The 27,252-nt window shown below is 35.2% G+C and overlaps 1 protein-coding gene across 1 annotated transcript in view; it reads left to right on the forward strand.

Moving 5' to 3' along the window:
• LOC150101360 (ATP-binding cassette sub-family A member 17-like) overlaps nucleotides 1–27,252 on the forward strand; it is a 198,198-nt gene that overhangs the window by 150,350 nt on the left and 20,596 nt on the right. Inside the window, exons 12-13 of the mRNA XM_090400780.1 lie at nucleotides 2,084–2,257; nucleotides 14,394–14,616. Coding sequence (XP_090256906.1) covers nucleotides 2,084–2,257; nucleotides 14,394–14,616 — 397 coding nt within the window. The remainder of the gene's footprint in view (nucleotides 1–2,083; nucleotides 2,258–14,393; nucleotides 14,617–27,252) is intronic.

The following is a 27,252-nucleotide window of genomic DNA, read 5'->3' on the forward strand; positions in this document are numbered from 1 at the left end:
CGAGTTCGAATCTTGCCATGGGTATGGATGTTTGTAATTGTCTGTGGAAATACCAGTGGTGGTCGGTAGTAGATGCCATTGGTGTAGTTGCTGTCAATTGGTGGATGAGTGGTGGAAACAGAGCTGTAGAGCAGATGCCCCCCCCCCCCATCGATGAGTGTTTAGACCCCCTGGAGGTGTCATGTAATAATAATAACTACAATGAACCATAACTACACCAATGCCATCTACTGCCTGCAATCACCACTACTTGTATTTTTCACAGACAATCACAAACATCCATGCACACGGCAGGATTCGAACCTACAGCCTTTTGGCAAAAGAGCAGATACACTAACCACTCAGTCAACCAGGCCGGCATTAACTGTGGAAAGAGTACAGAGGAGGATAACAAAGATGGTTTTTTAGACTGTACAATGTTAGTTATGAGGACAACTGAGGGAATGTTGGCTGCAGAGTCCACATTCCTTCAGTAATGATATGATTTGAAACTTTTAAACTGTTGAGAGTAGTTAAAGGGTTGACCGTGGAGAGGTCTTTGCTTGGTGGAATACGAGGAAAAGGAGCGAAGAAGGGCCATCCCTGGAAGTTATGAAAGGAAGCTGTGAGCAAGGTGGTTGAACAGTAGAATGCATTGCCTGATAGAGTGGTGAGAGCACAAACAGTCAATGAGTTAAAGGAGTGGTATGATAGACTATGTTTTCTAGGAAGGCCTCCCACGATGAGTATTTTTGACTCCATGGAGGCCTGAATTATAATAATAATTATTATTATGGATTTCTTCTTCTTTTTTTGTTTACAGAAATATTATTTTGATCTCTTTCTGAAATAACTAAAATAAATAAAATCTTAAGAGGAATATTGTGAATTTGGAATTGTAAGAAAATGTCTACTTAGATCATCAGTCTGCACAGTTAGCCTAGTGGCTTTGCACTTCTCAACCATATGCCTGGGGAAGGAGTGTCCTAGGTTCGATTCCCATCGACGATGTGAGGAGCTTAAGGATCTTCCTCAGCCATAGCCAAGTTAGCGGTCTTGGGTGTAGACAGCAGGGTTTTTTCCTGCAGTTTATCTGCGGGTTTCATCCCGCAAGCAGGCAAACTGGCCGTGGACACACATGGATTACGGTCAGGAACACTGACCCAGCCATAGGCCTGATTCATCAGCTATGCCGGTTCCGGAGCACAGATAAAATTTGGGGGTTTTCAGGTGGTGCTGTACATTCCCGTAAAGGGAAATTACGTTGTATCATCACACAGAAATTAATTAGTTAATCAGTCAACAAATTGTAGCAAAAATAAGAAGCAAGAAATTGGCTTTTCCTGTAATATGCTGATGTAAGATAATCCAAGTGTAAAAGAGGTGGAAGTATTAGAAGTTACGTCAAAAGTTATAGTGGAGGCACAAGACTAGAATGCATGACTGCAATTTGTTAATTTTGATTGCAGCCATTTTTTGGGGTGGAAAAAGAACTTCGAGATTTTGATTAAAGCCAGTTGCAATAAGCATCATTCCTCTCTTCTGCAGCCTTGAGGATCCAAAGCTTAGATGAGAAATGAGAATTTATTACATTCCTTTCAAATTTAGCTGATGTGTAGATATTACTTAGTTATTAAATGTGTCAATGAAATCAGAAATTTTGGGGTAAGATAAAGCATTCCAGGTACCATAGTCTTATTTTTATTTTGCACATGATCAGAAATCTAGAAGATTGCAAAAAAGTATGTTCATTTATATTTGCAAAGTAAATATGAGCATTACCTGATCTGTGTTTCACTGTTAAATTCTAACATGTCAGTTTGTTACTTGAGAAAAGTGGAGTTCATAAACGTATATTTTACATTAAATAAATAGTATTAATGATAAATATGACACAAACCCATGAGGTTTTTTTCTTTTCACACATCCAATTTAAAAACACCTCATACTTTGTTTGTTTGTTCTTCATACTTTAAATCAAAAAGTTTTAATGATGTTTTTTTTTTTCAGTTTATATGATGTGATTAAATAATTTAAATCTCATTTTTAATGTATGGATTGCATAATTATTTTATATTTTGAGTAATAAATAGCTCTTTTTCAGTAATGCAGAGAAAAGAAGGCTGTCATTGATTTTATCACTGATTGGATTTCCATCTGTAATACTCTTGGATGAACCAACTTTGTGTATGGATCTAGCTGAGAGACATAAAGTATGGAAAGCTTTAAGACTTATTCGAGAAATTACTAACTCATCTTTTATCTTATGCACTTCTAGGTGAGGTAAAAAAAAAAAAACTTATGAGTAATTTTTTTTTCTTTGAAAATGATAAGTGCTTAAAAGTACATTATTAATAACCATGTTCATATATGAAGGAATAACATAATCTTTACCAGGTGAATTCGGACTAATCTCACACACAAAGGGATGATTGATACTGCATATCCTTTTCATATACCAAACACTTCAGCACCAATAAAAGAGGGGGGGGGGGAGAAAGAGATTGGAGGAAAATAAATCATGTTTCCAGACTTGCAGGCCTATTTTTAACAGGTCATCTAAAATTACACACAGAAAAATGCTCTAGTTTCATGGCTTACTGTTTATTGCAACCTTGAACCTACTATTGATTATGTATTCTAATGGAAATCGTACTGTCATTCTGGCAGGTTGAGAAAATAGGGATAGCTGCTGAACTTATATATTTTTTGAAAAAAGAAAAGCTTTCAAAAATGATATCTTTGCCACACATTCACTTGTAAGCATAAACTATATTATTTTCTATTTTCATTCAGTGATTTTGAGAATGTGTATAGAAGATTATCAGAGGATGATATATCAATGGATTTATATATGAACATGGTTTAATATAAGTGTCAGCTCTGGGTTAGTCCTGATCAGGGGAAAGAAGAGGAAAATAGTTCTATTGCATAAAGGAGGCTACAAGACTGATGTAGCAAATTACTGATCAGCATATCAGGAGTTGTCAAAGTATTGGAGAAGTTGGTCAAGAGCAAAATACAGGAATGGATAGATGGATGTGGGATATTGTATTGGGGCCAGCATAGTTTTGTGAAGGGTAGGTCATGCCTCAGTAACTTGCTCACATTTTATAATACAGTGGCAGCTGAGTTGGATAAAGGTAATGGGTTTACAGTGATACTGCTGGACTTTGCAAAGGCCTAGTGACGTGCCACAGGGTTGGTTTCTGTTCTTGGACCGCTACTGTTTAATTTGTTCATTACCAATATAGGAAAGGATCTGAGATGAACTGTTCAGTTATTTGCTGATGTTGGTTAGAGCAATAGTTAATACAGATGACGTCAAAATTATGTAATGTGATTTGGATAGATTGCAGCCCTGCAGTCTGCCATTTATCATTAGGCACATGAGGCGCAAGATGGGGACCTCACTCTCTAGGGGGGGGGCCTCATTTTAAAACCTTACTCCTCACAAAGAACAATAAAAAAACAGCGTAGTTATAGTTGCTAAATAAAATACTTATTTTTAAATATTAAATTCATAATATAAAAACTAGAGGCTGCTGAAAAATTTGTGAGGCTTCCATTTGAAATACATTATTCTTTCCTTAGAATATAAAACTAACAGGAAACTCTGTATTCCATAAAATTCATGTATGTAAGCGTACCATTTCTTTGCTGGACGTGTATATACGTCCAGCAAACCTGGATAATATTCTTTCCAACTGCTGAAAGAACATGGATAAGAAGTGTAGTTTGACCGTCATGTCCATTAGAAGGTGCGATAATCCTTCATGCTGAAAGAACAATTAACTACATTACCTGGTGTACGTAGCAGCTATGTTCTGTGGCCTACAGCAAGAAACGCAGTTGCTTGCCATTTGCTCGGTAACCAAAATCTAAGTTATATCAGACTAAATACCTATGAGTTATATTCATTTTGCTGCTTGTTTTTATCATATAATTATAGTTTTTAATGCCAGCATAAATTAAGAAATCCTTTCATACTTTCTTCACTTCATATTGTATCACTTTGGAAGAACAATGTCACTATCAATTTTTTTGCTAATTATTTTAATCGCCAATACATTTTAAAATTCTCTAAGAACTTGATTGAAGATAATTATTTTTGTCAAACAGTTATTTTATAAATTCATGAAAATCCGAATCTGAAAATGAATACAGCCTCCATCTCTTCCAAATTAAGTTTCCTGTTTTATTCATAATCTTAGTTCAAAGGTTAGTTATCATACGTAAATCTTGAATCATATCATGTAATGCATAATTTTTATAACGTAATCTGTTGATTTTTGCATTTCAACTTTCTTGGTTTCCCCCCTAATCACTCACTACAAATCAAAATAAATGCCAGTTATGAAGTCAACTGTTATCTACATATTTTTGGCTAATTTTGATATTATGCGGCAGTTTTGAAGTAGCAATATTTTCCATACAGTTTATCTTTTGAAACATGTGTAGGTGCATGCGTCAGAATGAAATTTTATTTCCAAAATTTTCATAACAGAATTAATTTGCCTTTAATGGCTAACTCCCCTCCATCCCAAAATTATCACCACACACACAAAAAAATACTGCTAGATAACATGTGCACACTTTCTTTTTGTTTGAATTCATTATTTTTCCAAAGTAATTTCACTGTTGCAGTTTTAAGCAAAAGACAAAGGCATAGAATCTCTGAAAAAATACCATTGGATATAAATTAAAAAGACTCGCAATCGGAAACCCCGAGTAATGCAGTCTAACACCATTTGTTGTTCGTAAAAATAATAATAAAAAAATCGTTCCTAAAATTGAAATGTGCGACCCATATAATCTTATTTTGCAAGGAAAGGAAGCAAAATATCATATTTATTTCAATAAATGTTATTTAAAAAATATAAATATTTGACATAATATTTCCAATCGATACAAAATTAATAACGGAAAAAACTCACGTACAAGATTATTTAATAGTATCATTTTCACCTGTGTGTCACAGGCATCTTCAGTACATTAAGCTCAAATTAAACAATAACTGACAATTCCAAAAAGCGCCACCTAAGTAGCTGGTGTAAGATAACTAAAAAGGTCAATAACTTTCCTGAAAATAAAAAAAAATAATAAAATAAAATTAAAAAAAAAAAATCAATACAATAAAAAGTTAGGAAAGATTAGCTGATTTGTAAAGTACTATCTCCCATAAAGGGGATAGACTTAAGCCATCGGATCTGTTTAAGTTAGGAGAATGAAGTAGAGTTTCACATGTTTCTTTATAAAGGCGTTCCATGAGAAACTGACTTTTGTGAAGAACTCTTGTCTTTCTCCAATGAATTCTGTGTCTAGTGAAGATGCATGTTCTGCAAGTCCAGACTTTTCAGGTTTAAAGTATTCAATATAAGATTGGTGTTCTTCTAGCCGAATAGAGGCAGATCTTCCCGTTTGTCTGAAATAAGATAATCCACAAGAGCACGGAATCTGGTAGATACTTGGATGATTAAGATGTGGAAGCTTGTCCTTAGGAGAAGTGAGAAAGGTGGAGATTTTTCTAAACGGTCAAAAGGCAACAAAAATATTCAGTGGTTTTAAAACTTTTGCTATACATTCACTGATGCCTTGTACATAAGGGATAGTAATGCACGTTATTTCATCCATTTAATCATCCAGGTGTCTACCAGATTCCGTGCTCTTGTGGATTATCTTATTTCAGACAAACGGGAAGATCTGCCTCTATTCGGCTAGAAGAACACCAATCTTATATTGAATACTTTAAACCTGAAAAGTCTGGAATTGCAGAACATGCCATCTTCACTAGACACAGAGTTCATTGGAGAAAGACAAGAGTTCTTCACAAAAGTCAGTTTCTCATGGAGCGCCTTTATAAAGAAACATGTGAAACTCTACTTCATTCTCCTAACTTAAACAGATCCGACGGCATAAGCCTATCCCCTTATGGGAGATAGTACTTTACGAATCAGCTAATCTTTCCTAACTTTTTATTGTATTGATTTTTTTTTTTTTTGCAGGAAAATTATTGACCTTTTTAGTTATCTTACACCAGCTACTCAGGTGGCACTTTTTTGATTGTCAGCTATTGTTTAATTTGAGCTTAATGTACTGAAGATGCCTGTGACACATAGGCGAAAATTATACTATTAAATAATCTTTGTACATGAGTTTTTTCCGTTATTAATTTTGTATCGATATGTCTACTCACGGTATACCTCTTTTAAAACTTATATTTCCAATGCAAACAAACATTTCGATTATTTATTTTCGAACATGTGAAATTAGTTTTATTTGGGAAGAGACAATAAGTAAATTGTGCAGCAAAAAAGGGTCAATCCAAGGAATACAGTGCACATAACTAAAATAATCTGTTAACGGTGGGGGGGTAATTGCATTTTAACAGATAGAATGCTGATGAAGTTTCATCAGCATTCTGCCTTTTTATTAGGTCAAAGGGATTTTGAATATATTTGCGAACAGATATATTCAACATAACTTAGCCAGTTTTGTTGTAAAAAAAAGTACCACATTTGAAGAAATATTAGCATCATAATAATAAAATAGCAAAATTCATAATTCTTCAGAATAACTTGATAATTTTGATAATACCAAAACAAGATGAGACACATCTGTAGAAATCTATTATTATTATTAGAGTCCTTTTAATTATGAACTCTATAAAGATATACTTAATAAATTTGTATTTTTGTGTTTTTAAAAAACTAGTTTCATTTTGTCACAGATGGTTTTCACTGGACTACCTGGACTTTTAGACTATTGTTCTTTATCAATATTGTAAAAACTCGATTGTAGCTTAAATATTCCAAAGCACATTACATTGATTTTTTACTTAGGTCAAGTCCCATAAGAATGTTGTAAAAATAACCTTGTTTGTCTCTGTATATTTTGTATTAGATATTTTTGTAAATAGCCCTTTCGAAATTAACTTTATATACTTCTTTAATAAGAATATGTTAGAGTGTTAAAAACAAAGGCAACGATTTTCGCCAGACCTGTATGTAATAGATCTACGTTGTGGCATTAGAAAGGTTGTTTATTAAATTTTGTGTGTATGAGAAAGGCTTACAAGCTCTGCACGTAAACAGCTCCGAAGTCAGTCAGAAAGGTTCAAACAACTTTCCGATGGTCGGCAACTTACAATCAAAAGAAGGCACAGAAGAGAACAAAGAGTGGGCGGAACTTGAAACTTAAGATGAACGAATCATGCTGAATTCTTCGGGGGTTACAAACTTGTGCGAGGTCTCAGAGAAGGCATAATAAAAGGGGAAAGAGCCATTATAGAGCTTTCCGGATCCAGATGTTGCCAGAGAGGAGCTTCCCAGTTCGTCTTAAGAGAAGGCTTCGAGTTGCCGAAAGGAGATGTTCCAATCACTGGAGAAAAGCTTCCAGGCCAGAGAGGAATCCCGGTTGACAGTTGGTGGCAATTCGAGTTAGTGGAGGTGGCAGAAAAAGAAGGCAGTCATCCAGGCATTTTTGGTGAGCCCAAGCAGAGGAGAAAACCAAAGCACCTTTGCTCAGAAGTTTTTCGTTTCACCATGGGAGAATAACTTTTTTCCGGAGCTATATATCAGTACCTGAGGGCGCAGTTCACAGTCCGCTATTTTTCCGATGAGATATTTCTGAAGCCAGATTTCCTGAAGGAAGCTCAAGTTCTGAGATGAGAGAATTGCCTTAGAACTTTTTGTGCAAGACCTTTGACTGAATGTGCGACAGAGCTTTTGTAAGTTATATACCTTTGTACAATTCCTCTTCTGATGTGTTTTAGTTGGACAATTAAGATTTAGATTAACAGTAACAAGAAGGAAATTGTAAACAGAGTAAATAAGTTTTTGAATTAAAGAAAGTTTTTGCGATCATTTTGAAACACTCCAGAGACAACAGAGGTTTTTTTGTGTGTGCTGCTGCTATTTGTATTAATTAGTTGGGTAAGAGCAGTTTCTATATCACATAAATAGAGCATTTGAATTTCAAGTTTAGTATTATTTATAAATTAAATTGATTTTTCAGTTCATATTTTTGTGCATCAACATTCTAGTCATTAAATGTTGACTAAAAAAAGTGCATGTTAGCGAGCAAAGCAAGTTATTGTTACTATTTATTGCCTCTACGTTTTAACTAAAGCTGGAATTATTATGCTTATTACTGCAACTTAAAAAAATCAAAGCTGGAGTTGAATAAATCTTGTAATAAATAGATGTTGTAATTCCATAAATATGATGATTTTTGCTATAATTGTTATTACCGTAAATTCAAAATTTTTATTTTTAGTGAGAATATCTGAACTTTACATAATAAATTTAGTTTAATCCTCCTATCCAAGTGTGAGCAAACAAAGTTTGCGCCTGAAAGTATGTTCAGGACTGGGGTAAGGTGACCCTTCCCTTAATGCATAGCATTAGACATATTCGCAAGGAGATGTGTTTTGCATTATGGGAGATACTGAGATAGGAGTGTTGGTAGCTTGCTCCACTTTTACAAGGAGTGCCCTGGTGTTGTACCACCTTACTCCGGTCCTGAAGATACTTTCAGGTGCAAACTTTGTTTGCTCGCACTTGGATAAAGGATTAAACTAAATTTATTATACTCTAACCAAGTGAAAAATAAACTCTGAACTTTACAGTTCATGAGGTTCCAATTTTTACCTTGATTAGCAAGCTTAATTTGATTGCATTTAAATTATTATTTTTTTTAAAAAAAAGACTTTTATCCTTATACTAAATTATTACCATACCTTTTAATATTTTTTCGGTATTCAGAATTTTTGTAGCAACTATGATGCTTGTCAACGAAGCTTGTTCAACAAAATTAACTTTCTCAAAATCAATAATCAACACTGCAATTGAAAATCTTTCACAGAAAGATTTTAATTACATCTTTCTTTAAATTAATTATGATTCAAGTAAATAATATATATATTTAGAATTACATTAAAATATTTTAAACTATTTAGAAAATTTAATATTAAATATAAAGTATTGCAGAAGTTGCATAATTATTTATAATCCATCGATATAAGTTAGTCATTTATTTATATAAAATGACTTACAAGGTTGCTAGTTTAATATTACCAAGATTTTTTTAATATTAATATTTATTGTATACATGTGAAATTCGTTTATATTTTTGGGAAGAGACACAATAAATAAATTGTGCGCCAAAAAGGGTCAAATTTCATAGAACAGTAAAGGAAATTCCAAAAAAACGGTAATTAAACGGATAGTTTAGTTACCGTTATTTGGCTAGTACTTGTAAAGCTGTATCCATGTATATACCTCATTATATGGTTAAAGTAGTTGTCGCAGTCGGTAAGAATATGTTATTCAATTAATTATTTAAGTTAAGGGATATTACATCCCATATTGTTTCTTAGCCGAATAAGAAACTCAAATAGTTTCATGCGGAATAAAGAAACTATATAAAGTTCAGCGATTCCAAGCGAAGGAAAGAAAGGAAATAAGCTAGAATGTAAATATTATAGAACAGTTGCCTTGATAAGTCACCTTGGTAAAGTGATGATGATCATATTGACAGAAAGATTGAGAACACAATTGGAAGAATATCTTGCAGACGAGCAAGCAGGATTTAGGAAGGATAGAACTACAATTCATAGGAAGGATAGAACTATAATTCAACAGATTTTGACAATGAGGTTAATAGCAGAAAAAGCTAGGAGAAAAAACAAAAACATATAAAAACAAAAACAAATATATGTTGATTTCGGAAATATCTGTTTCCGAAATCAACATATATTTGTTGATTTTCGGAAAGCATTTGACACTATTGATCAGACAGTGACATTAGCAGTTCTGTAATCCTATGGAATTGATAAAAAAACTAATAGCTATATTAAAATATGTTTATCAGAATGCAGTTGCAGCAGTTAGAATAGGTGATGATTTGGGGAAATGGTTTAAAACAAACAGAGGTACTAGACAGGGAGACCCAATATCAGCAAGCATTTTCATCACACATTTAGAAAGAGCAATGGATAAAATGAAAGAAGATGCCAAAGGAATATCTGTACACGGAATGAAAATTAACAATCTGAGATTTGCAGATGACATTGTTATTATTGAAGATGAAAGAGAACTACAAAAAACACTGAAACTGTTAAATGAGGAAGGGAAGAGATTTGGACTTGTTATGAACTTTGAAAAAACAAAGACAATGGTATTTGGCGAGAAGAACATGAAACAAAAGATACAAGTAGATGAAACTAATGTAGAACAATTCACATATTTGGGAAGTAAACTAACATATGACTTGGACTGTCAAAAAGAAATAAAGATCAGGATTGCAAAGGGAAGAACAAATCTGAAGGCTATGGATAACATCTGGAAAAGTAAAGTGATCAGTCTGCAAACAAAACTAAGAATATTGGAAACATGCGTCTTCAGCAGTATACTGTACAGATCTGAAACGTGTGTAATAAATAAGGAATCAAGAAAAAGAATTTTGGCATTTGAAAGAACTTGTTACAGGAAGATTCTAAGAATAGGATGGATACAGAAAATCACCAATGAAGAGCTCTATCAGAAGATACAACCAAAACAGAATCTAATGCAGAAGATTATAAAATGGAAGCTGCAATTATTTGGACACATCTGTAGAATGAGTGAGGACCGGAAGATAAAGACATTTATGTTTGGTATTTTGGATGGCTTAAACAGAAGAAGTAGACCATACAGAGAATGGATAGACGATATAAAAGACTGGTGTGGAATGGGTGTACAAAAACTGCGACACTGTGCACTGGACAAAGAAAAGTGGAAGAAGATAGTGAAACAGGCATCAGACATCAACGGGCAGTGAGCCCATGGTTCGTGATGATGATTCCAAGCGTAAGCAAATACCTGGATAGTGCAACACCTGACCCATTTGGTAGTGAAAACTGAGGCAACTCATAGTAAGGGTGGAGCAAGCTCCAATCACTATTCTTGGTATTTACCCATAATGTGAACTTAGCTCCTAGGAGCTGTATTACTGTTCTACATTATGAGAGAAGGTCACTACCCATACCGGTTTCAACCTTTATTGAGGTCTCATCAGTGAGTAGGTAGACCTAGTTAATACCAAGTTTGTAGCGAAAAGAATTTGCATCCCTTCTATGAGAATTGCCAAGAAAGTACACTATCCAGGTATTTGCTTACGCTTGGAATCGCCAAACTTTATATAGTTTCTATATTCAGCATGATACTCTTTGAGTTTCTTATTCGGCTAAGAAACAATATGGGATGTAATATTCCTTAACTTAAATAAGTTCATGTCGCCGAATTGAAGCCTTTGGCTCTTCATATAATTAGTAATTTATTAGGACACCTTCTTGGCAATTCTCATAGAAAGGATACAAGTTCTGTTCGCTACAAACTTAGTATTAACTAGGTCTACCTACTCACTGATAAGACCCCAATGAGGGTGGAAACTGATGCGGGACGGATCTGGCTTTGAGAGGTTCCGCTTGGAGGTAGGTTTTTGCCTGTCTCTGAGTGGGGCCACTGCTGAGATTATGGCTCTGCTTGGTGGTGGGGTGAGCCTGCCATTGGGTAGAGCCAATGCTGAGAAGTTCTTCTCGGTGATGGGGTGAGCCTGTCATTGAGTGGAACAATGCTGAGTTTGGCGATCTTTCGGGATCATCATATTTTTAGAGCCCACTTCACCTATACTGAAGGTTGAAACTGGTCTGGGTAGTGACCTTCTTTCATAATGTAGAACAGTAATACAGTCCTAGGAGCTAAGTTCACATTATGGGTAAATACCAAGAATAGTGATTGGAGCTTGCTCCACCTTTACTATGAGTTGCCTCAGTTTGCACTACCAAATGGGTCAGGTGTTGCACTATCCAGGTATTTGCTTATGCTTGGAATTGCCGAACTTTATATAGTTTCTATATTCGGCATGAAACTCTTTGAGTTTCTTATTTGGCTAAGAAACAATATGGGATGTAATATCCCTTAACTTAAATAAGTTCATGTCGCCGAATTGAAGCCTTTGGCTCTTCATATAATTAGTAATCAATTAATTATTATTCTTATTTTACTGTTACTCATTTATTTTAACAAAACCAAGATACTACTGTTTCTATTTTTGTATTTTTTAAGCTTTTAACGTAATTGTTTATTTTATTTATATGTTTATTTTGGATTTAATAAATATTTATTTCACTTTTGATAATTAATACACATAATGATGCCAATAAAATTTGAATCCGGAGCTAGTAAAAGAAAACGACTCAGAGAAAATGAAAAACAGCTAAATAGTCAAAAGGGGGCAATTTTGTCTTTCTTGCATTCTGAAAATGAAGAATTTCGTAGAACTGAAGTTGTACTCCACAGTTCTCGGAATGAAAACAAAACATTAGTATCATTAGTATAATGATCAAGGAAAAGGAGGATTAGTTATAATATTCAACATTAAACATGAGGATAAATTTTTTGAATGGCAGGAAATATCAAGCAGCGTGATGTGGACAAATATCAGAATGGGGAACTGGACAATAAAACTTATTTGTGCCTATGGTTCCCACAGAAGGTTCTACTAAGGAAGAAGTTAAAAAATTTTTCAAGGTATTAGATAATGTGACACTAAGAAAAAGGAAAAGTTGTTCCTTGTTGGAACAAGCTGAGTAGGAAATGATTACCAGACATATAGAAATGTTTTGGGAAAATTTGGTGAAAAGATCAATGCTAGTAATAATGGTACCTGCTAAATTTATGTTCGGGACATGAGCTAGTTATTATTAACACTATGTTCCAACATAAAGGTATGCACAAATTCATATGGAGCGAAGATACAAGAAATAAAAGTTTCAATTATGTTATTGTTGATAGCAATATCTTCATGCTGGTTAAGGATACCAGAATATACAGATGGTTTAAAATTGGAAATGATCACCATTTACTTTTGAGAAGAATAAAATTGAATATCATATTGAAAAGTAGTGTGTAAGAAAATTTTAAAATGAATCAAAGTTTAACAGCTTTCATAAGTGAACAGATATACAAATGCTTCATGAACAAATGAGATTGAAAACATGTAACAAATGGTTATGTCATAGCAAGAGTGTAAGATGCAGGTCATCTTAATATGGACAGAAAGAAATAATCTATTGAGCAATGCATTGAAGAACACATCAGAGGTATTGAATATCAAAGATAGTGAGGCCTCAGCTTTGTCATCACATAAACTCTCTTCAGGTGACCCACAAGACACTTTAGCAATGAGACATCAAGTGTTATAGGATAAATCTGAACTGTTACACCATTGCTATGACATAACCGAGATGGGGACCTCCCAGTGATGGTACTGGCCATCATTCTGGAGGCTTAATGGATTGTATACAGCACTCAGAAAGGATTAAAACAGATTTTAATACTTCCTATATTTCGTCTGTCACTGAGAAATCTTCAGGTGTTTTTTTTTATTATTTTATTTTATTTTATATATATATATATATATATATATTTTTTTTTTCTATTCCATCTTAGTATCACCACCTCTGGGTCTGGCTTCCACTGATGAGACCTCAATAAAGGTCGAAACCGGTCTGGGTAGTGGTCCTTCCCTTAATGCATAGTATTATACATGTTCGCAAGGAGATGTGTTTTGTATTATGAGAGATACTAAGACGAGTAGTTATGAGAGCTTGGTCCACCTTTACAGTAAGTTGCTTCAGTCCTAAAGATACTTCAGGTGCAAAGTTTATTTGCTTACACTTGGATAAAGGATTAAACTAAATTTATTATAGACATCTTCAGGGATTAAAAAATCTAATGTAACATATACACAAATACCACACAATACTAAGCTGACCACATGGATGACTCTAAAGTCATATGTAGGTGGTGTGCCCTCTATGGGCGATTGTACGTGGCCTAGAATGTAAGGTGAGATCTCTGGTGATTAATGTTGCCCAAATCTTGGAAGTGTAATACAACCATATTTATTTAGATTTAGTTGAAGAAGGGTATTGCAAGAATAAAGATAGTAGACTACTGGAATGAGGAGGTGGACATTAACAAGTATAGATAAGATTGTTGTTCCATTATGCACAGCCTTGCTCAGACTACATCAAAGCTGAAATGTGAGGCAGTTTGTTTCAGAGGAATGCTGGTCTATTCAGTCTTGTATGTATATATTTGTTCATTACATGGGACTCGTATTCTAAGTCAAAAAAGCACTCAAATATTCTCAACATCTTATGAGACTCAAACCCAGGTATTTATTTTTCAACTAACGTTTTCACTGGCAGCTATGTTAGTGCTTATTTAATTTTTGTCAAGGTTTGCTTATTATTAAAATTAGTTCTAAAGAAAGTTTATATCTACTTACAGTAGTTAGTATTTATTAATATTTCAGACTCTAATTTGTGATTGAAATCATATCATAATTTACTTTTTTAAATACAGTCCAGCAGAATCTGAAGCTCTCTGTAGCCGACAAGCAGTGATGATTAATGGTAAATTTCGATGCATAGGATCTCTTCAGGAACTGAAATCCAAATTTGGAAAAGGTTACACTTTAATTGCAGAATTCACAAGAGAAAATGCTAATGATGAGAATTTGCAATCTCTCTGCCATTTCATTGAAAATGCATTTACAGGATCCTTCTTGAAATGCATAATTTATAAGGTAGTAAATCCTTTTATTAATTACATTATAAAAATTGATTTGTGATATGATTTACCACTGAATTAAAATGAGGTGGTTACTAATATATTACGAATATGTTAGTTTAGGTAATTTATTATACAGGACCCTCCAGAAGTCAAGGAAGGGCCTTTTCAAGACTAGACAATGCCTGAATATTGGCCATCTCGTTATGGAAAAAACTCACAAGATGCACTCAGTACATCCACTGGAAGTCCATTCCACACCCTCACCACATGGCATGAGAATAACTTGGCTTTTACGTGCTTCCTGATCACACTCTTATTCAGTTTCCAGAGATATTCCCAAGTGTCCTCCAGCCAGCCATGAGCTGCAAATTCTAAATAAATTGGTGACATCCCCATACTAGTTGGTTTCTCTCATATATCCTCAATTCAGCTCAGACTTAGATGACCACATTCTCTCAGTCTGTTCTTGTTCTTACAGGTACTGCACAGGTTTATTGTTATCTTGGTTACTTGTACTGGACCTTTTCAATTGTTTTTCCTCTGAGTACAATAGTCAAGATGTGGTCTTATCAAAGCCCTGTACAGAAGAATGATTTCCTTACCCCCAAGTTAGCATTAGCATCTTGAGCACTGCAGATGTATGATGTGATGACTTAAGTAAGCAAGTCTACTATTAATAAATTGCCCTGTCTACTATGTTCTTGGTTCAGAATACATAACTTGGTAACACTGAACTGATATTCATGATATTTGCTCATAGAATCAGTTTATTCAGAGCAGTCTGCAAGGATTCAGTATCAGTTACATCTTTTATCACTTTAACTTTACATCATTAGCATATAAATGGATATCTCTCTCTCTCAAGAACCTCTCCAGTATCATTAATATACAAATAAAAAAAAAAAACCAGTCTCAAGTAAATAACCCTGTGCTACCCAATGGTTACTCTTTTTCTTTCATATCTTATCTGATACATGACAGTCAGCCACCACCTTATCCATGTCATAAGCCTATTTTAAACACCTTTACTCTTCAGTCTGTATAATAAACCCCTATATGAAATCCCATCAAATTCCTTGGATAAATCCAAACCTACTCTATATTCATTCCTTTCATCCAACCCTGTAGTCACTCTTAGAAATGTGAGCAAATTGCTGTATTAAGATCTACTTTTAACTAAGCAGTTTGTCTTATGCATAGGGTCAAAATACTATCAAAATTAGCCTCTTCAACACCTTAATAACTAAATATTCATTGGTTCATAATTATTTTCTTTTGTTCTAGATCCACCACTGTTTATAATGATGTATGCAAAATATGATCTATTTTTCACATTTTTTAAATGTAATCCTATACACTAGAGGTTTGTGCTAGATTTGTATTAGCACTCTCTACTCCACTCTCCCATTCTATAAAAAATTTCTTCCATGTTAATCTGGTAACACCTCCTGAACATAATCATAAAAATGCAAATTACATTTTTTCAGTCTGTTTTTGTACTTCACATTCCAAAGACCGTTTACCTTCTTTGCTAGTCTTCTCTGGATCCCTTTTTAACATATCCTGTTCAATATGAAAACCAGGTGACCAAATGTATACACAATAATCCAAATGGGCCTGATTAAGGATTATTGTGTAATTTATACAGTCATTTTCTCCACAATTATACTCACTTCATTCTTTGATCCCCCTCGATTTGGGGCACCTGTTTGTGGTGGAGGAGACCTCCCAGTGATGGTACTGGCCCTTTTCATTCTTACTCTTTTTCTTTACTTTTCTTCCACTGAGTGTTTTTTACTATACTTTTTCCCAGACCACCATCACTGGGATCCAGTGCCCTGCTGTAGTGCTGGTATAGCATCTGGGGTAACCATGGTATTCCACTCTCGAGCGCAGACATTGCTTGCCAGTCAGTGGACATCTATGTGTGGTTCTGGGGAGCTCTGGTGTGAACCAAAAACCCCTTAGCATGCATTCTTCATCCTCAAACATTTCAGGGACCCTAATAAAGTCCCAACCAAGTACTGATACCATAGACACAGCATTTCATAACAGAAGTAAGAAACAAAAAATATGATACTAGTATAAATGTACCAGTGTTTTTGATCATTCATGCAACAGGTGTAAAGCCAATAGGAAAAATGTCACCCTTCTGTATTCAAAAGGGTTTAGAAGGACTGGCAGGATCATCCATCAGAATTTACGTTCTAGTGATATCCTTGTGGAAATATTGTCAGCAAAATTCCAAGAAGCTACTTGGAGCAACATCCTCCTCCTTTCCTGTATTAGACCCTAGTAGCCCATTACATTCATATTAGGCATGGCCTATTAAGATTTGAAACCATGACCGCTTTGAGGATAAGGTGGTTAGTCCTGTGCCTCCCAGTCTGTCCACGGGGCTGGTTTGCCTGTTCTGGGGGACAAAAAAACCCAAGTTTCCAGGTGAAAAAACCCCCTATCTCTGTATGAGACCGGCTAACTCACCTTTAGTCGAAAGAGATACCAGAGAATGGTTCCTCATGTCTTTGAGGGAAATCAAACCCAGGTCTTTCCAACCAAAGGGTTTCGTCTACACCGACTGAGCTTCAGAGGCTCTGGAAGCAATATCAGTGGGTGGAGTATCAATCGCAATAAAACACTCAATTCCTCTATAGGAGTTTACCAGAATGGAATCTCCTTGATGTTTCTGATGAGGAGATATGTTCAGAGCTTAAAGATCAGGGAGCAATGGGTATGAGGGAATCATGTGACCATCCCTAAGTATCACGATGTGATACTTAGGGATGGTTACATGGATCCAACCAAGAGCATCATCATTACTTTTGATAAACCTAAGCCTCCAACATCTATAAAAGCAGAGTATCTCAACTGTCCTGTTAGAGTGTACATCCCTAATCCACTAAGATGCTTTGAATGTCAGAAATATGGGCATGCCCAAACTTCCAGTAGTGGTTCTACTACCTGTGCCCGATGTGGTAGTAAAGAGCGTAACAAGTCTTGCTCTGCAAACAAAAAAAAAAAAAAAAAAAAAAAAAAAAAAAAAAGCAAAATGCATCAACTGTCAGGGAGATCATCCGGCTTAATGTTGCACATGTCAGAAGTGGAAAGATATAAAAGAAATACAAAAAATGAAAACAGAACAAAACATATATCAGGATGCAAAAAGAAAGCTAGCCACCACCACACCTTCTCTGAGATCCTCACTTGCTGAGAAGGTAATAATTAAGAAAATACCAACAGCAACTCAAACTCATATGTCTATTCCACCATCTCATAATTTCGCCATTCCTGAACTTTATGATCATGAGTGCTTCTCTGTTGAGTGTATCAATCACATAACCTATCGCCTCCAGAAACAACTCAAAAATGGTCCAATTTGATGATCATTCGCTTGTCAAAAAAATTATGGCAATGATATTACTTAAAGATAAACCACCAGACATCCCCACAGAAAAAATAGATACTTTGATATCCACTGAAAGTAAATTAAACTTACCAACTGACCCTAACAGATCAGATGCATTGAATATTTTCCCAAAGGAAGAGATGGACACTGGCCCTCCATACTTCCCAAAAACAATTGATAAAAAAAAATCTGACAAAGGTAAGCCCTCAACCTTCCGAAAACCAGATGAGCTCTATAAAGCCAAAACAACAAAAAAAATGTTTACAATGTAAGTGTCGTGGGTTTTTCCAGAATATCGATGATATCAAGATTATGTTCTGTCTACAGGAAACGTACTTAAGACCCTACCTTTAAGAATTTCACTGTTGTATACAGGGACAGAACTGGAGGTGGTCCTGCTCATGGAGGAGTAGCTATCCCAGTGGGCAGTTATATTCCTTTCCATCATGTCTAACTTAATACTGCTCTGGAAGCAGTAGCAATTTGTCTCTCCATGGGATTTCTTATTACAGCATATTCAACTGAGTGCTGAGTTAAATGAAATTGAATTGATAACCTTATCTTGCAAATGCCTGGCACATACTTTTGCTGGGTGACTTTAATGGTCACAATACTCTGTGGGGGTAGCACCAACACTAATAGTTGAGGTGAAATCATTGAAAGAATCCTTGATAATAATGACCTCTCCCTTTTGAATAATAGACTCAATACTTTCTTCCATATGCCTACCCAGTCATAATCTGCAATTGATCTTACAATCTACTCCTCTTCCATTCTTCCACTGCTCATGTGGGACATTGAAGAGAACATATATGGAAGTGATCACTTTCTAGTTCTTTGCACAATGTCTTCACAGAACCATGTTCACTCTTCCCCCCCCCCCCCCATGGATGCCCATATGGAAAATGGATCAGACTGACTGGAACACTTTTTCTCATCTTGCAAAATTTAATACTGATATCATCAGTCAAACACCTATCAATGAACTAGTAAAGTATAAACAGAGGGCACTGTCCAGGCAGCAACAGCCTCCATCCCTAAAACATCATCTCAATTTCCACTCTATCCAAAGCCCTGGTCGAACTTACAATGCCACACAGCCAAAAAAAAGATCAACACAGAGCATTGGGGGGTATATTTCATAGCTATCCTACCACATCAAACTTAATAGCATTTAAGTGTGCTCAGACCAAAGCACATTATGTGAGATGTCAGAGTCAAAAACAATCACGGATCCAATTTACCACATCAATTAATCAAATGACCAGTCCAAAAATTTTATGGGATAAAATTTGGAAAATGAAAGATATTCATCAATAACAATTCAGCAATAACACTTAGACCATAATGGAAGTGTTATTGCTGATCACAATGCTGTTGCAGATACTTTGGGAGAAAATTTTGACAGAATGTCAGCATAGCTTCAATTATTCTGAATTTTTAATACTGAAAGAGCAGCAAGAGAAACAAAGGCTAAATTTTTCTACCAATGGGCTTGAGCCGTACAATCAGCTATTTGTTAAGTAAGAACTAAAAATCCTCTCTTCTACTGTCTTGCCCTAGTGCAGTAGGCCTGATGACATCCATTATGAAATGATAAAACATCTACCATCATCTTCTATGGATCTCCTTCTCTTAATATGGCCAGCCTGTGTTTGAGCAAGTGGTTAGCATATCCAATCTCCAGCCAAATGGCTGCGGGTTCGAATTCTGCCATGGGCATGGATGTTTGTGATCGTGAAAATGGTAGTGGGCAGTAGATGGCATTAGTGTAGATCAATGGTCTCCAAACTTTTTTGATCGTGTACCCCCAAGACAGAAAAAAAAAATAGAGCGTACCCCCAATGGATTGAGCAAAAATCTATCATATAATAATTAAAAAAGCTAGATATTTTTACACATTATGTTTATTATTAACAGCTTACAAACATAATTTATTACAATATTTAATGTGAACTTAATTAATTTAATGATTAACTTAACTAATTTAATGATTTAATGTGTGCCTTGCATTTCTTTCATAATTTTTTGAAATTCTGGTTTGATGGCTTCTGATACTGCGATACGAAGGTTTGGTTCAAAGTTTAATTTATTTCAATATTTGGTTTTAATAACCATTTATCCATTTTGTGAATTTGTAAAATTTAAAATAATTCGTTTACTATTGATAATATCAAACACTTTTAAAAAATGTAAGCAATTTTGATAATATTAATTCACTATTTCTAGTATAAACATAAAAGGCGTTGGAATTGCACAGAAACAATATATATACTAAAAAATAGTTAATCTTACTACCCATAGTCAAATAATTAATACAGCTATGGTGTCATCTGTAGATAGCAGGATAACTAAGCAATTTTCCTTCTCTAGTTGGGCTTGTCAACACTAGGATGCTCTACAAACAATGGCAATGATAAGAAGTAAGAGTCTTTCTTTTTTTCTTAGCAAGTCCCTACACTGCACCAAAACCTGGTTTGAGCGGAAATTCAAGGAAGCATGTGAAATGCTCAAACATGATCTGAATCTGAATAAAAATGATGGTCTAACAATTCCAAGAATGTGGAGGACCCATCTACAACCTTCATAGCAACCACGAAGAAAAATCTCAATACAAGAAGACTTGAAGTTTTTTTTTTTTTTTTCCCTCCTGAACACTCAATAGCAACCTGTACTGTACAAATCCAGAAGATAATTGTAATATAACAATATAAACTGTATGATTCCAGAAGAATCCTAGTACATGAGGACTTTAGCAGAGTTTATTGTAGTTTTTATTTTATTTTATTTATTTATTTAAATTTTTTTTTTAATCACTAGAGGGCAGGTTAAGAAAAAAGATTAGTTAACAACATAGATGTAATTTACTTGTATAGAGTGCAACAGCATGTAGCTTGTTCTTATACACATGTATCCTTCTGAAGATGACCTCAATACAGGGGCCGAAACGTAAAATTATTATTTTATTATTAATCAGCAAAATAATCTTTTCAACACTGTGTGTTTTGTGTCCCTGAATTCATAAATATGAATAAGAAGTAAGAGATTTACTCCCTAGTTTTAAAAAACATGACAGCTTTGCCACGGACAATTATGTGTGCAAAGTCGCCCAATGTGCGCTACTCGCAAATTTAAGTTTACAGGATCTGTTTAACATCTTTGTCTATATTAGATATATGTTTAATTGATGAAAGAAAGTAATATTCTTTATCTTTAATTAATTACTTATTTTTTTTCCTATCATTATAAAACTTTTTTGACATACCCCCACGTATCGACTCGCGTACCCCAGGGAGTGTGCGTACCACACTTTGGAGACCACTGGTGTAGATGATGCAATTTGCTGTAGTTGGTGGAGATGGTGAGTTGTAAAGTAGGTGTCCTCTCTCGATGAGTCTTTGAACTCCTTGGAGATGCTCCAAGACTCATAATTGTATTATATTCTGTTGTATAATAATAAATTCTGTTTTTGTTATATTCTGTTATATAATAATAAATATACAACAGAATACTTTTCAGATTCTTGGCATAAGTTAGTTGTCATTGCTGCCCCAAAATCAGGAAAGGATCCAAGACAAGTAAATAGTTATCAACCTATTGCTCTGACCAGCTGTCTTTGTAAGATATTAGAGAAAATGGTTAATGCCAGACTTCTCTGGTATTTGGAAAGCAACAATTTTCTCTCTAATACACAATGTGAGTTCTGTAGACATCATTCAACTGTAGATCATTTGGTTCATTTAGAAACTTGTATAAAAGATGCATTTCTGAAGAAAGAATATTTTGTTTCAGTTTTCTTTGACATGGAAAAAGCTTATGACACAGCCTGGAGATATGGCATATTAAAATACCTCTATAACTGGATCTCAAAGGAGAGCTTCCTGCATTTATTAAAACCTTTCTGCTAGGCGAATTGTCCAAATCAGAGTGGGAAGTACATTATCTCAACCATAATATCACAAACAGGATGTTTCTCAAGGCTCTGTCTTAAGTGTGACACTTTTTACTATTAAAGATAATCACTGAACAGCTTCCTCCTACTGTAGACAATGCTCTGTATGTTGGTGACTTCACAATTTTCCATCACTTGCATAACATGAGGATAATTGAAAGACAACTGCAGCAGCAGTTGATCATGTTTCTCTGTGTGCTCTTAGTAATGGGTTCATATTTTCAACAGAAAAAAGTGTCTGTGTATACTTCTGTCAAAAATACACTCTCATCCAAATCCTGAATTAAGAACAGGACAAACTATTATTCCAGTAGCTACAGAAGCCAAGTTCTTGGGGCACACATTCGTCAATTAAGAGAAAAGTGCAAGAGAGTGTTGAACCTCCTTTGCACTCTATCCTCTACTGAGTGGGATGCTGATCAATGTTCATTGCTCTGTCTTTATCATGCACTTATACATTCAAAGCAGGATTATTGGTCTCGAGTCTGTGGTTCAAGACAAAGTAACTTACAATGGTTGGATCCCATCCATCATCACGGTATACAGATAGCTACTGGCACCTTTCTTTCGCACATCATCAAAGTCTTTATGTTGAAGCAAATGAACCAGCTCTATCACTTAGATGGAAACAATTGTCTTATAATTATGCCCTAAACATAGTCTCCCAGATTATCCTACATGGACTAGTATATCCATTTGTTATGTGTATTAAAGAGACTGTGCAAGCTGTTGGTATGAATGTTAACAATATTGCCTACACTAAACATAACATCCCCCCCCCCCATGGCAGATTGCACTCCATCAGACAACCTGTCACTTTGTCAGCTACAGAAGTCTCATACTCCATCATCTGTCTACCTGAAATTGTTTGATGTGCATAAAGCAGTCTACTCTTTGCCCAGCACTTGATGATAGTGAGACGAGACTGACTGTAAGTGAAAAAGAGGTCTATGGGGAACTGAGCAGACTTAATGTTAATAAGGCTGTCGAAATTGCTAATATATCACCACGTATTCTGAAGGAATGTGCCAAGGAGTTGACATCTGCATTGACATATTTTTTTAATATGAGTGACTTGGTTGGAAAGGGTAGCAAAAGTAAAGTATAAGCTGCAGTTAGCTAATGAAGCGAAAAAGAATCCTACATAGTTCTTTCGATATGTAGCCAGCAAAAAAAAAAAAAGAATGATTGGAAAAAATGGTATAAGGACAACTACTGCAGAAGATATAGTGGAGATACTTAATGAGCAATTCATAACGGTTTTCATTCTTGTGAATGTGACATCATGGAGAGATTGAGAGCAATAGACGATGTGGGTGGAGAGACTGACTCTAAGTGAACAAGAGGTGTATGGGGAATTAATGTGCCCAGATTTGGTCATCTGGTTTTTCAAAAGGACAAAGAGGTGTTGGTAAGGGTCCAGTGGCAACTTACTAAGTTAGTTTCTGATCTCTGGAATGTCAAATAGGAGGAAAGGTTAAGAAGATGCACTTTACAGAGTCTAATGGATAGGAGGAAGATGGGATGAACTATGATGGGTAGAGAGAATGTTGTGGCCTTACAAGAAGACTTGATGTTAATTAGGTTGTTGGACTTGATAATATATCACCACATATTCTGAAGGAATGTGTGTCAAGGCAGATGTCAACTCCCATTAATATGAGTCTTGCACTGGGTCAAGTTCCAAAGGAGTGGAAGGAAGGCAAGATTGTGCTGCTTCATAAGGGAGGTGATAGATCTCAGACATCAAATTATAGACCTATCTGCATGTCAGGTGTTGTGGTTAGGTTGTTGGAGAAGCTGGTGAGAACCAGGATCCAGAATTGGGTTCACAACAATGGTATTATCTTTGATGGACATCATGGATTTGCTAAAGGGAGGTCATGTTTTAGTAATTTACTTACCTTATTACAATAATGTGATGGCTTCCTTGAAGAGAGGAGAGGGATACACAGTAGTATACTAAGATTTTGCAAAAGCTTTTGATAGATTACCACATGATAAGTTAATAGTCAAACTAGAGGGGGATGGGGTTGGATATTAGATTAGTGCATTGGATCGGAGACTGGCTATCTGATAGATATCAGCAAGTTATGTATTGGGGGGGGGGGGGAAGCAATATCCAGGAAGAGGAAAGTCACTAGTGGTGTGGCTCAGAGGTTTATTTTAGGACCATTGCTGTTGAACTTGTATGTTAATGATATTGGAAGATTTGGATGAGGATATTCAGTTGTTTGTAGATGATGCAAAGTTGGGATGAACTATGAAGAGTAGAGAGAATGTTGTGGCCTTACAAGAAGACTTGAATAAATTGAGTGAATGGGCATGGAAATAGGGATGCAAGTTCATTGTTGTAAAATGTAAGGTTTTAAAATTTGAGAAACAAAGATGGAATGTAGAATTTATGCTTGGCGAGAATATATTGTTGGAGGTGGAGGAAAATAAAAGATCTTGGGATGATAGTGGATAAGGATCTGAAATTTAGGGGACACATTGCCAAAATTGTGAGAACAACACAAAGAATTCTGTGAATGATGTGGAGGATACTGACTTGTAGAAGGACATCCTTGCTCCATCGTATAAGGCTTTGATTAAACCACATATGGACTACTGTGCCCAGATTTAGTCATCTGGTTTTTCTAAAGGACAAAGAGATGTTGGTAAGGATCCAGTGGCAACTTACTAAGTTAGTTTCTGATCTCTGGAATGTCAAATAGGAGGAAAGGTTAAGAAGATGCAATTTACAGAGTCTAATGGATAGGAGGAAGAGGAGTGATATGACAGAGAACTACAAGTTAGTAAAGGGCTGTTATAGGATTGATGTTAGAGAGGTTTTACAGAAAATAGTGAGAGATCAGGGGAAAACCAGAGGTCATCTCTGAAAGCTGTGTATAAGAAGGGTGTGAGCAGGGGAGTGAGAAGCAGGTTTTTTGCATGCAGTGTTGTGAATGATGGAATGCCATGTTTGCAGAGAATTTGACTGTACTTAAAGCATGGTATGATGAGCCGTTTGTGTATGACAAAAGGACTGCCTAGATGAGTCTTTGACTCCATGGGCTGTTGGGATGATAATAAAAAATTGATGGTTCAAGAACTGATACCTCTGTTGACCTTGCTGCTGTGTTTCCCAACATTATTATCTCCAACCAGATCTCACCTGATTGAAGCAATTATACAGCAGAGTTACATACCATTCAGCAGTTGTGCATATAAAAGAAAACTGCTACCAAAAGTGTATAATTTATACAGCCTCATTGAGCTCTTTACAGGCTATCTCCTCTCCTATATGTAATCCACATCCAGTACTGTATTAGGTGTTACACCTATTGTACAAAATGAAAATTCTTAATTTTGATGTTCACTTGTGCTGGATTCCCAGTCACATTAGAATTACAGGAAATCAGCTCATTCTTTCTCCACGTACTGTTTGACAGTACCATATACAGACTACAGACAGTTTATAAGATCCAAGCTAATTGCTCAATGGCAGTCAACATGGCAGGAAGCATTAAAACAAATTATATAACATTAAACATTGGCATTCTAGTCAATGTATAAAGAAAAGAGAAACTTGTTCTTACAAGGCTATGCATAGGTCAGTCATTTACACATTCTTATTTACTGAGGGTTGATGACTTCCGTGTGTGAAAAATGCAATACATGTCTCAGTGTCTGCCATATTCTGGTGGAGTGCCAGAATATGACATGAATATGAGAGAGAGAAATGAAATTTTTACCTATCTAGCCAAGCCATATATGCACTCAGGCAGATGCTATCTGACTTAGGCAGATGGCATGATGTTTTCAACTTTCTACAAAGATTAATTTGTACAAACACATTTGACTGTAATTTTGTTTATACGTAGATACTATATTGCTAAACATAATTTTTATGCACGCATATTGTATAATAATTCCTTTTTGACTATTTATGTACTGCTGTAATTTTATCTATATATAGATACTGCATTCCTTAGCTTGGTTTTTGTACATGCATTTTTTTTTATTAGTTTGCACTGTTGTACCTTCTGTGTTGCTTTTACCTCTGCAGTAATTTTGTTTATATGTAGATGCTGCATTGTGGAACTTAATTTTTGTGCATGCATATTGTTTACTAATTTCTATTTGACTGTATATGTACTTCTGTAACCTTTATTGTAATTTTGTTTATATGTATATGCTGCATTGCTTGGCTTGGTTTTTGTACATGCATATTCTTTACAATTTTTCTTTGACTATTTATGTGTAGCTGTAACTTTTACTATGGCACAGTATGACCTTCATTGTTTTTGTGCCAATAAACTATAAACCAACCAGCCATTTCCTTGATTCATATGTTCATTTGCTCCTGCAGTTAACCACTCTTTCATTCTATCAGCCAGTTTTGCTCTTACACATAACACATACTCCAAAAAAACATCACATTTAAAAGTATTTTTAAAATGTTAAAGTAAAACCTTGAGTGAAAGAGAGAACCTGATTTTCTGTATGCTGAGGAGTTATGTATTTTTATGAAAAGAAAGACTGGAATGTTAGTTATCCCAAGAAGAGAAATCGGGTCTTTATCCAGAGATTTGAATGTTTTCTGTGAGAAATAAGGCAATAATGCTAAAAATAGTTTGGGCTCAGAATTTATAGAAGTTGATATTCTAGCAGTTTTGTTGATTTGTGTGGTACAAGGTTTGTCAAATGAAAGATGGAAGTGCAGCTTATTGTTATCAACAAAACTGTAGATTGGATATGTAGTCAACTGGAGAAGGTTGTTGATATTAAGAAGAGAGCAGATAAAAGAATAGAGCATGTGGCACTAGAGCATTAGTTCCAAAGTTTGGGGATAAATGTTCCATCCTCCATCACAAATAATATGCAATCAAGAGAAAGTGTGACGATGCAGTCAGAAGATACTGTATGATGGGAGTCTACTTAATAGGTCTCAAAGCCAAAACCTCATCAGATGCCTTAAAGATAATGAGAGCAGCCTTAAATTTCCCAGACTTATCGAGGCCATTTATCCAAAAGTGAGTGACATGAGCAATAGGCGCTATTGTTAATCAACAGTAGTGGAATACATAGCGATGATTATTAGTTGAGAGGTTTCCAGGTGCTGTAAAAGTTAACTGTTAATGGTTTTCTTCATTATTAGTGAAAAATTTGCACTGAGAAAAATTAGATGTTAACTTGATAGTAAAGATTTGTTCCTTTTCTTAGGAATGGCTCAAATAAGTTGTAAAGTAGATATCGGTGGAATAGAAGAAAATAAAAGGCATTATAGAAAAGAGTCAAATCTGGAG

This window comes from Typopeltis vanoorti, chromosome 11 (assembly GCF_054136105.1).
Source record: "Typopeltis vanoorti isolate ZY-2024b chromosome 11, IOZ_Tvanoo_1.0, whole genome shotgun sequence".
Taxonomy (NCBI): domain Eukaryota; kingdom Metazoa; phylum Arthropoda; class Arachnida; order Uropygi; family Thelyphonidae; genus Typopeltis; species Typopeltis vanoorti.